General features: G+C 41.8%; 1 protein-coding gene across 1 annotated transcript; it reads right to left on the reverse strand.

Annotated features, from left to right (window-relative positions):
• Positions 1–1,346: 1,346 nt before the first annotated feature.
• On the reverse strand, positions 1,347–12,963 carry TIMMDC1 (translocase of inner mitochondrial membrane domain containing 1). The gene is made up of 7 exons (XM_066620761.1): positions 12,746–12,963; positions 11,159–11,324; positions 9,660–9,748; positions 7,703–7,770; positions 5,868–5,946; positions 4,975–5,085; positions 1,347–2,481 (listed from the first exon to the last, which is right to left on the reverse strand). Exons 1-7 carry the CDS (start codon positions 12,913–12,915, stop codon positions 2,382–2,384), a joined length of 783 nt encoding a protein of 260 aa, XP_066476858.1. The 5' UTR covers positions 12,916–12,963; the 3' UTR covers positions 1,347–2,381.
• Positions 12,964–14,540: the final 1,577 nt, after the last annotated feature.

Genomic DNA, 14,540 nt, shown 5'->3' on the forward strand with positions numbered 1-14,540 from the left:
CTGCACTCATGCATAAAAACTGTTATACTGAAACAGACTATCCTTTAGCATTAGCATTTTCTGGCAGATCACCTTAGAATCTTTATGTTGTCTTCAGGTTAAGGCTGCAGCTATTTTAAAAAAATATGTTTTTATATAGACAGAACTATGAAGGAAAGTTATGTTTTGATTATGTATTTTTTAGAAAGTGTAAAACATGTTTATGCCTGTTCTTGCTTTTCAGTGAAATGAACAAAAATTAGTCTTCATAAGACTTTTCTGTTTAATTCCTAATTTTAAGTTGTAACCGAACTGCTTGCAATTTAACAGTTTTATTTTGAATTCATGTTTCCTTCCTTGTATATAGTCTTGTATTCTCATTTTCCTGAGAGCAAAATAAAGTGGGCTAAAACATGATGAAAGTTTAGAAGTTCAGTAGCCACAATTCTCTAAGGGTCAATTGACAAACCACAATCACAGTGGTGGTGTTGCTTTCCTCCCTAAGTATACTTGTGGCAACTCACTCACTTGTGGCAACCTGAATCACTCATCATACATGCAAGCCTTAATTTTACACATCTCTTTGTCGCACGAGCTGAAATATAAGCACTGATCAAGTTTACCACAAGCATGGAAAGGAAGAAGAAAAAAAGGCTACTACAAGTATAGTGGCTATTGCAGTGCTGCTAAGAACAAATATTGCATGACATAAGAATATAAGAACCCCAGTGGATCAGGCCAAAGGCCCATCTAGTCCAGCTTCCTGTATTTCAGTGGCTCACCAAATACTTCAGGGAGCACACAAGACAAGAAATAACCTGCGTCCTGGTGCCCTCCCTTGCATCTGGCTTCTGAGGTAGCCAACTTCTAAAATCAGGAGGTTTCACATACCTATCATGACTTGTAACCCATGATGGAATTTTCCTTCAGAAGTTTGTCCAATTCCCTCTTAAAGGCATCTAGGTGAGATGCTATCACCATTTTCCGTGGCAAGTAGTTTCACAGACTAATTAATTACACGCTGGGTAAAGAAATATTTTCTTCGGTCTGTTCTAACTCTCCCAACACTCAATTTTAGTGGATGTCCCCTGGTTCTGGTTATATGAGAGGGAAAAGAGTGTGTCTCTATCCATTCTATCCATCCCCTGCATAGTTTTGTATGTCTCAGTCATGTCCCCCTCAGGCGCCTCTTTTCTAGACTGAAGAGCCCCAAACGCTGTAGCCTTTCCTCATAAGGGAGGTGCCCCAGCCTAGTAATCATTTTGGTTGCTCTCTTCTGCACCTTTGACATTTCTACTGTATTCTAGTAAAAAGGTTGAATGGTGGCAAGTACACAAATAGGCAGAGCTAAGTACTTCACAAGACAATTGCTAAAAGACTTTTATTGTACCAAATCCATCATTTCACAGAAATCTACTCTGGTTAGTGCACATGCTATATGTCTAGTAATACTGCAAATTACTATTAACTGTGCCCTAGTTCAGACTTTTGTATCTTGAGGCTGTGTGGGTTTGAAATTTATAGGCAGTCAAGCTGGGAACAGGAAGCAAAGAGATCCAATATTCTGCAGGCTCCAATCCTACCCCATGTTTATTAACTGGGACCCCCATCCTAAAATCTATAGCCCTTGCCATATCCTAAGCCCCTTCCAGGGTCGTCCAGCATTACATCAAGCTGCTCAGTCTTTCACCAGCTAAACAGCTGGTGGAGTTCCGAGTAGCTACACTGGGCAGACTGGGGCGTTAGGGTAAAGAGGAAAACATTCCCTTACCCTGAGGAGACTCCAGTCATCTCCTAATTCGTGTTGAATACAGTGCCAGCACAGTTTAGATTGGACTGCCCATCAATGTTGAACAGTGATCTTAATTTATTGCAAGAGATTCTCTTATTCTGCAATATGAGGAAGGAGGAATATATCCATATTCATATACAATGAATACGGATACAGTGTATCCAAAATTATTATTATAGGTATGAAAATCATCTCTAATACCGGAGTCTCAATTATTTTTGTGATCCTTTACTCTTTTAGAAGTTACCATATTCAAAAAACCTCTTAGTCATCTCCAAAAACCCCTTCAATAAAGCCACTTCATCATTTACCACAGCACAAGAGAATTTTGTACATTTGACTTTTATCTACATATTTTACTCAATCAATCCGTCCAGAGAAGCCTTCCCACATTTTATACTCCAACAAGGAACTAGGCACCATCTGAAGATTACTTTCCATTTTCTGAGGTGAATTTGACTAACCCAAAGAAGCTCTTCTTGGGAGAGTTTGTTGTGCTCTTGGCCTGAAGAGAAGTTCAACCAAGAATTAGTTACTGGCCAAAAGTCCAGTTAGTGGCACCAACACAGTTCTTATTAACCCATCAATCAGGACTTGGAAAAAGATTTAGTCATTTTTGGATCTTTCCAGCAGCTCTCTCCCCAACTCCTTCCTGAAGGGCCTCATCTGTCTCTTCTGAGATGCTCTCAGTGATGCCAAGGTTGATCCTCCTAAAGCAAACACACAAACACAGTTAAACGTTTTGGGAAAAAATAAAAATAAGACCATTAATGGAATCTGAAGTCATTAGTGATATAAATCCCACTGTGGAAAGATAAAACCTCTTACACATGGCTGTTTGCCAGTGTGACCGGAAAATGCTCAAACCGCACAGAAAGCCTTCATGGTGTGTAATATGATGCTGGCTGGGATGTGTCAGTATTGTGCATCTTTGCCATCTTAACCCCTATAACCTGCATGTCCACAGGACTAACACAGCTGATATGTGTACTGGGAACACCAAAGTCTGGCCCAGACCTGGCTAAACAAAGAGCCAGGCTGGAAATGGCCAGCACCCTGCTGAGTGTGGCTTACATTTGTCCACTGATCAACACCTTCTACCTGGCCATGGCCAAAGAGATGTTAAAGGAGCTGAACTCAGACTTCTTGCCTTTGGTCAATAAATAAATACAGTATAATCTGGAGCCAGAAGTTGTCCATATAAGGAGCAATTACTGTAGTTTGGACCAGGGCACCATTTCAGCATTTTTAGGGTAAATCTAGACATTGTTGGAGTTGTTCCTTCCTGTTATGGAAAGATGAACCATAAATAGAAGCAGTCTAAAATAGTAAAAACCAAACAACACCGCTATTACATGAAATTGGGCTTATAAAACGAGAAACGCAATGCCTTGCTCGATTAACAAAATAACACCAACACGAACCTATTAAAGTGGCTGCGGAGCATCTGCGGATTGTCCTGAGTGCTTCTGACTGCGTTTCTAAGCCCTGAATTCCTTTGGATCTCTGTTGCTACAGCTCTGGCTATAGAGTCTTCATGCTCACAAGCAGTCAAGGAATATGCATGGAGCCCTATGGAAAGTGAAACTGAGCTACAGTGTGTATTTACTTATGAGTAGGCAACCGTGCCTTGGTGTACAGGTGCAACTTATTTATCCATAGATTTGTGTGTGTGTGTGAGTGAGTGTGAGTGTGAGTGTGAGTGTGTGTGTGTGTGTGTGTGTGAGAGAGAGAGAGAGAGAGAGAGAGAGAGAGAGATGTGTTTTATTCCTGTAGCTATGCCTGCTGATGGCCACAGGCATAAAAACCTTTGTGACAGTAATTACACTTGATAAAAATGCTTTAAAATTGATTAAAATATTAATTTGGATTAAAAACACATAACACCACTATAACACCTCTTTCATCCTCCCCTTTTTTGGATAACACTGCCATCCATGAAAAAATAAAACGGTTTTAGACTGCCTGCCTCTAACCATGAAACACCAGAGAAGCATTCCAAGTAAGCCATTCTAACCAGGGAAACAGTTTGCGGGGGAAGAGGCAGCAATGCGATCACCACCATCATGCTGCTGCTGGGTAGGAGAGGAATTTTTAAAATTGCCTGGGGGTTGCTAAGCTCTCAGAGGGTCCGGGGAGTCTGTGACCCCCTCTTCAACCCTTCCCACATTTCTAGTTTTAAAAAAACCACTTCCGGTTTTTATGAAACTGGAAGCTGTGTTTTTTGTTTTTGACTTTTTACAGTATTTTGGAGGCACATGGAGGCCTGCAGAGGGGTTTGCAGGCTCCCCGGATCCTCTGAAGAGCCATAGTGACCTCCAGGTAAGTTTAAAAACCCCTTTCTTACCCGGCAACAGTGCAGTCATGTTGCTGCCAATTTCCTGGCCTCTCCCCTTAAGGGGGAATGGACTTCTTCTGGTTCCCTAGTGGGTCGCGACCCACCAGTTTGAGAATCACTGCCATAGCGGTTTAGGGACTGGACAGAATGTGAGGTGCTCATTAACACTTGATGCTGTATCTCTTGGTTTGAACACACACAGAATGATCACTTTACTACAAAGGATAACTATCCCATGTATGATATTTGAGCTGAATGGACCCTTGAGAATAAAAGGTCCTGTGACTTGAACCGATGGGGTTACATAATATATGTCTGCTATCAGAAAGGGTTTCTTTGTTTTAAATCTCATACTGTATATGTAAGAAACACTTTGAACATTCTATTGTGCTATATAAATGTATGTAAATGGAGACAGAAATATATAAGAATATAAAAGATATGCAGTATCCTCAACCTTTTCTACACATTCATCTGATGAAAAATGTTCCACAAATGCTCATGTTGCAATATACTTATGAAGCCATAAGACTCAATAGACTAAAATAGCTCTGGAATCTGTCTCTCTAATCCAATAATTACAGCAAGAGATACTGGATGGCTCCAGAACATACAGAACCAGAATGCTAATTCAAAACTGAACAAAAGGACATTACAGCCAATGTCAAAAAGGTCCTTCTAGCATGAACACACAAAGAGTCACATCACAAGAAGAGCATGGATCACTGTGTGCCTTTCCTGGAGATGAACAGACTGAGATTCAGTAGTTTTATGTTTACAAGAAACTGGTCTAAGAAAATGATAGATGAAATTCATCCTGGCTAAGTGCCTATGGTAACAAAACAGAACAGCTTCAGCTCCTTACCATGCTGCCAAGTTCTGTTCATACAGTTCTCTTCGTTCCCGTTTTCTCCTCTCAATTACAGTTTCACCAGCAAGATTTTGCATTGCCATCAGTAACCCTCCTGCAGGGACACTGAAGGAAGATGACACAGGAAGTCAGAGAAGCCCTTTAGAGCACTTTAATAGTGATAGCAATTAGGAATAATAAGGGGAAGTCACATCATCACAAATGTACTACCTCTGCTAAATCTTGAATTTACTCTAAACTAATCAATTTCTCTTTAAAAAGCAATTACAAAATGGAGCTTAAGTTTATGAACACTCAGTCAACCATAAACAGTAAAAAATATTCCCTTTCTCCTGAATATACTAAATTCAAAAAACATTTACCATCCATTAAATGTACATCAAAATCAAGAATGCGTTACAGGTGAAGAAACTGTCCTAGGTCTGGAAAAGGAATCCAGAACTCTTTGATTCTATTGCCAAATTCTCACCATTAGAGAGAACCATTTGCTAAGCCAACATTTTGTAATACTTTCCTTTAAACTGTAGATGCTAAACCTTCCACTTCTAAGCCTTTAGTTTACCGCCAACAGTATGCTAGGCTGAAAAGCTGACTAGAAACAAAAGGCCAATGCATCCTCCCAAATTAACAGTTCTATATTAGTGTTAAAATAACTGAATTATAAGGTGACACAAAGTCATACAGAGAGCTGAAGGTAGAAATATAGCTATTAACCCCTACAAACAAGGAGGAAAGAAGAGATCTGAGGCTAAAGAGAGATCTTTTCTTTAAGATTCTGCCACGACTTCAGATGAAACCCAAAACTCATCATACCAGATAAAAGGTGGCAACTCTGACTTTGATCACTGATGCAGGTATATGTGCATGTACATGAGTCAACAACTTACCCCAACAAGGCTCCAAAAATGCTGCCTCCGGTCAAACTTCCCAAGCCCAAGTGCATTCTGAACAAGCCTCCTGTACAAGCTGAAAATAAAATCAGACCATGAAAGGAGGTTTCCAAGATGTCTCAGTCACAATACATAGACAGTGCTGCTCTTAGTCCTGCTGCCTCCCTGCTTCATGGCATGAGATATCTGCACAAATTCAACTGCACCAAATTCAACTAAAGGCAGCTCTAAATATTACTATTCACATCAGAAACAGCAATTAAAAGTAGCGTGGAGGTCAATTAAAAGTTCCTGCAGCAATTAAAAGTAGCGTGGAGGTCATGCATGCCTGTATACACATCTTTTGTGGGAACCATCCCTGTAATATCTGCAGTCCCTGTAGCAAACATGATATGTAAAGCTGCCTCCTATCTGAATGGTCGATATGTCAAGTCGAGACAACTTTTAAAAAATCTATATGTTTTTGCCTATAAGAACTAGGTAGTACAAATAATAATATACGAATGGCAAAAGACTATCAGTCATTTGTCACTTGTTCTTCTATTGCAAGTCAAACTGCAGCATGACCTGGATATCCTTCTTGCATGTACATGCAGCAAAAAAAAAAAAAAAAAAAAAAAAAAAAAAAAGCAGGTGCCTGTCACACATCCAGAAATCAAGCAAGTCAGTGTTCCCTTCTTTATCAAGATTCCTTCATTTTGAGAACTGGGACCACACATAAGCTGGGAACATGACCTGACTAGAAACTACAACTAGTTTCAACAAGGTACAGGAATCCTTTAAATTGGTCAAGTTTGAGGAGGAAAAAAAGCCTCCCCTAACATCCTAAGATTCCTCTTCTTATTTTCCTAAATGCCCAGAAAAGCAGCAAAGTAGTTATTTAGATCATGCCTTGGACACTGACATAATAACTTTACAATAAGTTTATAAAAATATATTTTTGTTTTTAAAAGCAACACAGTTGGGAAAAGCATAAAAACAGAATCTGTAAGAGCTGCTTCACCTCTAACTGCTATCTGCTGTACAAGGTAATGTGGACCGTTTATCCAAATGTTTCTTTGAGTGCAACTTCCTTTCATTTCAGTGATGTTTACAAGGCACTTCCATGCACATCCAACTGATATTGAATATAATACAGGAGTCCTTGATGAACTGTGTACTTTATCGACTATTAAGCCTTTTCTAGATGAGGTTCCATGGTGAAGGTCTATAGCAATTTAACATCAATCAGTATGCACTGACAGAAAATTTAAGGTGAAATTTTTTTTCAATGTGTTTCTAATTATAAGACTTAAACTCCTTCCCTTATATAAATACAAATCAGGATCATTTATGGTATTTTCAGATCAAACATAAAAATGGTTTCTCTGAAGATTAGTTAAATAGCAAAATCTGACAATTAAAGGAAGAAAGAATATCCTTCCTCTTTCGCTAAGTTTCCAATTTCCCCTCATATTTACCAAGTCCGGGTTATTTAGTAATCCTCCAATTTCATAATCCTTTAAGAACCATTCACCTAAACCATGACAGACTACACAATATTAATGCTTTGATCACAAACACACACATTTAGAAATAAATTTCCCTGAAATCAGCAGGATGCAGTAAATGTAATTAGGACAGAGATGCCAAACTCAAAAGATTTACCCAGGTTACGAAATGTATTGATTTTCTATTTCAAGCAAACAAAAATATTATGGTGCACCTGAATAGATATAAACAAACTCAAAAAAGTGAAGCCTGATAGAGCAAGCAGTAAAATCCTAAAGTTGCAACTCATAGTACATTTCCAGTTTCACACAAAATGAGCATTCAAAATGAAAGTGTCTCACCTCCTGCAACAATGAAGTGACTGAGGGTATTTTTATCACGGTATGCAGACAGGCCAGTACTCACTGTGCTATCAGAAAAGGGAACAAAAACAAGCTTTAGCAAGAAAAGTGGGCAACTGGAGGAAAAATAATTATGATTTTGCAAAGGTCAAATGCTGGCATGCAAATCCTAGCGAGAAACATTTGCATCATCTCAGATGGGAAAACATGGCAACAGTGTTTGAATAACAAGGGCTGTTTCATACATGACACAGTTCATACATGATGTACAAAAAAACATAGACACCTCCCAATTCATGTATTCCTGGCAAAACAAAAACATGTACAATACTTCATAAGTGACAGCATATATGCTTTCCTTAACATGGAGGTTCTCTAAGGGCTGATCCGGATGATACTGCAAGCCATCCATTTAATTGTGTGGGAAAGGCAGTGGATATACATGCTGTCCCACCACCTGCTGTCACCTAATCATGCAAGGGGAGTTGTGGCAGTAGTATTTAAGCCATGTGCTAGGGGTTTTTTAGAAGAACCACATACACACCCTAACAGGTTATGTCAGGAGCACCAGATCAGGTGGAGACATGCACACCCACACTCTTTCCAATGTGACTGAGGTGGCCAATTGGGGTATTGTCTGAACCAACCCAATATGTAAAAAAAAGTGTCAGGTACAAAACAAGAATTGGCTTCCATGAACTCGGAACATGGAGTTTTCTACACACAGATTTTAATTATGGAGGTAAATATTGCCAGTTAAAATAAAAAATAGACTAAAGCAGGGGCGCTCACACTTTTTTGGCTCGAGAGCTACTTTGAAACCCAGCAAGGCCCGGAGAACTACCAGGGGGGAAGGAAGCGTCTGACAGACACCCCCTTTAATATACGGAGCCCCTGCTGGAGTCTAGTCAGTTTCGTCAGTTTTGTTGCTGCATGCCTGAAGAGCAGCTAAAGTGTCAGTTTCAGTGTCAGTTTAGCTAAATATGTCAGTTTCGTCTAGTCACTAGACGAAACTGACATATTAACAGTTTGGAGAGACAGGGCTCCGCGATCTACTCATTGTGCCTTGCGATCTACCGGTAGATCGCGATCCACCTATTGAGCACCCCTGGACTAAAGGAACTTCTGGGTTTTAGGGAAAGAAGTTGCTGCATCTCAAAAATACAAAACCAGTACTAGAGTTTGCATACCAACACTGCTACCTTAGTAACAACTATAAAGGACATAGTTGTAAACATACTAATATTTATTTTAAAATATTTATATCCTGCTTTTCCTTTCTCCCCACCGCCAACACTGGGACTCTCATAGCAGCTTATCGCATTAAAAATACAGTAATATAAGAAAGGCTGTACTAAAAACACAAGACAAAAACTTATCTATAGTACAATCCTATATACATCTACTCAGAAGTAAACCCCATTTAGTTTAATTGAACTTACTGCCAGGTAACTGTCATAGGATTACAGTTCTAGTTATAAATCTAAAGAGTCCATATTAAAATTTGAAGGAGATTCTTGGTGAAAACTAATGTGCTTTTGGTACCTTAAAAACTGTAGGATTTTCAATCATCACATAGTAAATCCCCATTAGCAGGACTGCCGTGATGTCACAGAAAGACTACAAATATTCTGTGAAGAAGCAACTGCAGTTCTCAAAATGTTATCCAACAGTGGTGAGTTTGAGAAGGCCAGGAAAGGTCACTTTGGATGCAGAAAGCTTCAAAAGGGGGTAATGGTGGTGGTGATGACAATGGATTGTTGTTTGCAGAACAGGGTGCTGTGCCCAGAGACATTAGCTCAGATTATATTTAAACTATCAAATTATTTGAACTGCCTCACTTGTGTAAGCAACAGCTCATGCAAAGGACAACAGTAATATTCAAGCATTGTTTTCTTCATATATTTGGGAGACTGTACATGGATTACCCCCCAGAATGAACAGCAGGCACACTTACTTGAATATTGCTACAAAGGTCGCAACTCTCCAGCCCCAGCGCCAGCCATAGCGGATGAAGCCCCTAGTGGCTGCACGATGCGCAGATTGCTATTGAGAAAATGATAATTTAATGAGTATAGCTTCTAAAGACATTATCAGCCCACAATAGCTGTTTTTAATTACATTCAAAATGACATTCCAGATGTAACATCCCTGACATTTTTTAACATTTCTGTATTTTAGTGAAAAAGAAAAAAAAATACATTAACACAAAATAACACAAGCATGAAGAACAAAAAGAAAGAAAATTATAAATATAAATATACGTAAAATATCTATATTTATTTGTATAGATAAAATATATAAAAATACAGGAAAGTTCCAGTAATCTATACTATTCCAGTGATACCATAACTATGAGCCATACTACACATATACAGGTTATCAATGATATTAACAGGGGTTCCTTTCCCAGACCACCTCCTGGATACCGAAATCTGCTGATAATGAAACCTGCTGTCAGACCTCACAGGACTTCTGTACATGACTGTCGAAATGTCTTCCGGTTGCGTCTGCAGGCATTCTGAAGGCACAGGGAGCCACACATAACCTCCCTGCACCTCAGAAAACCTGCCGGAGCTTTCTACAACATACTTCCAGTCTAGCAAAAACTTGGAAGTGCCTTTCAGAAGGCTTTGGCGGGCCTCCTGGACATGACCTCTGGTCTTCCTTCATCACAGGTTTGCAATCCGTGGTGATTCAAATCTGCGGATCACAAACCCGCGGATGAAGAGGACCAACCTGTAAGCCTAAGAAAGGCTTCCAAATAACCAAAGTATGCCCAATCCCTAATACTGATGAAAAAAGAAGCCTAGTCAGATGCACTATAGAGTTACAGCAAAAAAACAGCAAAAGCAGAAAATACCCATCTTATGCCTAGTTGCATGCCTATTAGAAAAGCTCTGCACCTCTATATTCACACTTTAGTTTGCTTTTTTGAAGCAAACTAATGTATGCAGCATTCCACTCGTGCCTTTATAAGAGCCCTGCTGGATCAGGCCAAAGCCCATCTAGTCCAGCTTCCTGTATCTCAGTGGCCCACCTGATGCCTCAGAGAGTACACAAGACAACAAGAGACCCGCATCCTGATGCCCTCCCTTGCATCTGGTATTTGCATTTACTGACATGGGTGTGGATTTGGCACCCAGACAGGAAAGAATTTAGCCAGTTTCGATTTTGCCAAAATTAAGGGCTGGTTCACACATGTAGGTTGGTGTCCTGTTACAGTAAGGTACTTGATTTTTTCAGCACTTGATGACTCATAGTTGACTATGTGAACTGTCTCCAGTGAAAAGTACTATTTGGGGCACTATGAAAGCACTGCCCATAATGCATGATCTATGACGGCTCTTTCACAAAAACAGAACATCAAGCAAATGAGTTTCCAGCTCAGGCACTGGACCAGAAGCTTTCTAGAAGAGATTCAAAGTGTGGTCTACCATACCACAGCATCCATACCACAGCATCCAGGCGGTTGTGGTAAATCTCCCCTTCGCTCTGCTCAATATAGCGTTTCTTGGCATATATAAAACCAGGTATACCTCCATAGACCATGCCAATAATGCCCCCTGAAAACGTTGCTTTGATGATATTCATCGTTTCCTCAGGATAGTTGTTCTGTTCACTGCAACAGAAAACATCTCATAGAAATTCATCCTCAGGAACTGTCCAGCATAAAAAAATTTGTATGAGTTTTTCCCTCTTGCACAACACCACCACCTCCACAGTCCAGCTAGCATCCACTATACATTTTCTATATATTTGTTAAATTCTGGCTTTCTTCAACAGAATTCTAGACAGTGTACACAGTGTATTAAAACAGTCTGCCGTTCAGACCCAGACCTGTTCGGCTTAAACAAGGTGACTTCAGGACTCTGGGAGCTAAAGTGACATTATCAATACAGACCATGAGCAAACAAGCTCTGATCGCAAAGGCTGTGATTCTTGTTCAGTAATCACTGAACCAGGTTGTTTCCTTGAAAGATGCCAATCAGGATCAGCCTTTCAAGACCTACAGCAGCTCATCATGAATCTTATACTTCAGGAGCCTGCATATGACAAATGCCACCCCTCCCAGAGAACCACCTTCACATACAACCCCTTTCAAAAAAGAATCCTTCCCTCGCACTTACAGGAGGAAAGAACAAGGCATGATCTGTCTAGGTCAGTTTCTCAATGTTTGTCCTCCAGTGTACCACTCTGTATGGTCCACCGACTGGAAGTACCACCAGAAGTAACTGGCAATTGCAATTTAAGCAATTGCCAGTTACTTCCAGGCCAGATGCAATGCAACAAACACCAACCAGTAAGAGAGAGGCTCAGCACACTTTGGAGTGCTTCCTTCTGAGCCAAGCCTCCTACTGCTGTTTGTCACGTTGCGTTGCTGGTCTCACTGCTGGGCAGCAGGTGACCACAGACCCCATGTGTACCCCCAGAAACCACCTCAAGTACCAAAGGTGATATTTGTACCACAAGTTGAGAAACACTGGTCTAGGTAGGGCAGGCTGAAGAAGGACTCATTTGACATTTGCTCCTCAGTCCTTTCCTTTGGTCCAGCACAGAGCTGGAATACAGAAAAACTGAACCTGAGCCATGACTTCAGGAGCCATACTGCTCCAGGACCTGAGCCCAGACTCACGTAAAGCCTCTGCCAAGCCTCAAGAGTGCCTCTGGGCATGTGCAGAGAGATTTTAGGGACAACCAAATAGCGCCATGTTTGGTTGTTCCTAAAGTCTCTCTGCACATCCCCAGAGGCTTGCTGCAAGACAACCAAACAGTGCCCTATTCGGTTGTCCCTAAAGTCTCTCTGCACATGCCCAGAGGCACTCTTAAGACTTGCTGCAAGACAACCAAACAGTGCCCTGTTGGCTTGTCCCTAGAGTCACTCTGCACATGCCCAGAGGCACTCTTGAGGCTTGCTGAGGGACATCCTAACCGTGCCCTGTTGGTTTGTCCCTAGAGTCACTCTGCACATGCCCAGAGGCACTCTTGAGCTTGCCGTGACCCAGGGCCACGCTGCTCTCGCGGACTCCCTCCTGCACTCACTCTCGCTGGAAGAGCTCTCGGAGCCTTTCCCAGCCCGACTCCGACGGCTGCGGCGTGCCCGCATACCAGGGCTTCGAGGCCGGCTGCTCCGCGGCCAGGGCGGGGGCCGAGACAGCGCTTCCATCGGCCGAGCCCAGGGGTAGCCCTCGCGCTCCCGGAAGCCGCTCCATCGCCCTCCCGCGAAGCGACCACGGGGAACGACGCGCCTGCCCGGCCGGTTTCTCCCGTGCCAGAGCGCCCGCTGCTCGCCGCGGCAGAGGAGCTCGGAGAAGGAGAGCGCCGCCCTACCGTCTCGGAGGAGGTATCGCACTCCTCGTCTGCCGGAGGCCTTCCCGGAGGAGTTTCCCAGGTTGGTTCTGCTGCTGTGTGGACTGTCCCTGAGGCTGATGGGGAGGGCGCAGAAGGAGCAGCACGGGCTCAGGAGGCCACTAGCTCCCCCTTCCTCCAGGACAAAAAATAAACCCTCAAGGCACTTTCAGGCACTTACTTATAATCAGGGTTTCTTAAACTAGGGGTCAGGACCCACTAGGTGGGTCGTGAGCCAATTTCAGGTGGGTGCCCATTCATACGAAGCTTCCTGGGTGACCTTGGCCAGTCACTTCCTCTCGGCCTCACCTACCTAAGAGGGTTGTTGGAGCGCTGTGTACACCGCCCTGAGCTCTGTGGAGGAAGGTGGCATAAAAATGTGAATAAATAAAATAAATACATAATTTCTTTTTAATATATTAGACTTGATGCTGCCATGGTTGGTGACTGCTTTTGGGGAAATTTACAACTGCACTTTGAACAGGCTACTATGTATATGCTTTCACCAATGACAGTCAATGGAACTTATTGCTGGGTTAGTGTGGGTAGGATTGCAGCTTAATGTTGTTAAAAACTTTCCTGCTTGATGATGTCACTTCCATCCTGACATCACTTCCAGTGGGTCCTGACAGATTCTCATTCTAAAAAGTGGGTCCCCGTTGCTAAAAGTTTGAGAACCACTGATTTATATCATTTGTCAGCAGCCACATTTCAGACAGACAAAGCTCTGAGAGTGGCATGTGATAAGACACAACCATAAGCACCATTTAAAAACACAGAACAGTGATGGACTTTAAAAGTTCCAACATAAAAACCAACAAAGACTTAACCTAGAGACAAATATCAGTATCTTCTCCTGGCACCAAAAGGAAGGTGCCAAGCAAGTCTTTTTGGAAAGGCATTTCCACAAGTGTGGTGCCACAACTGAAAAGACCCTGTTTCTTTTCACCACACTATTCACCCAGGGTGACTAGATGGCATAACTGCAAAAGAGGGCAAAGCACCCCAAATGTAGGACTCGCAAGAAAAATATAGGACAAAATAAAAGCTAAAAACGCATATATATTGATATCATGTGGCCAATTTAAGCACAATATTACTTATTAAGTTTAAAACTGTATTACAGTAGAACCTCCAAAGTTGACCACCTCTCTATAATGACCACCTCCTTAAGTTGACCTAATTTTCACAGACACTGCATATACACTATGGGAGAAAAACCTCTCTATATTGACCACCTGCGTAAGTTGTATCTTGACCACTTCGACCATTGCACAGAGTATTAATTTACCCTTCATAAGTTGCCCACTGAACGCGATACTGTGGGCCTGTGTTTTGTCTGGTTTGTCCCATCTTGGAAAAGCAAGAAGCCACGCGACAATCCCTCACCTACGCCTGCTAGCGCATATGTGAAAGGTTTGGAGAGATCCTTCTGGAGCACTTCACAATCCCTTCTGGTCTTCACCACTCAGAAAAGTTTAGTGTCATC

The sequence above is a fragment of the Tiliqua scincoides genome, chromosome 3, assembly GCF_035046505.1.
Source record: "Tiliqua scincoides isolate rTilSci1 chromosome 3, rTilSci1.hap2, whole genome shotgun sequence".
Taxonomy (NCBI): domain Eukaryota; kingdom Metazoa; phylum Chordata; class Lepidosauria; order Squamata; family Scincidae; genus Tiliqua; species Tiliqua scincoides.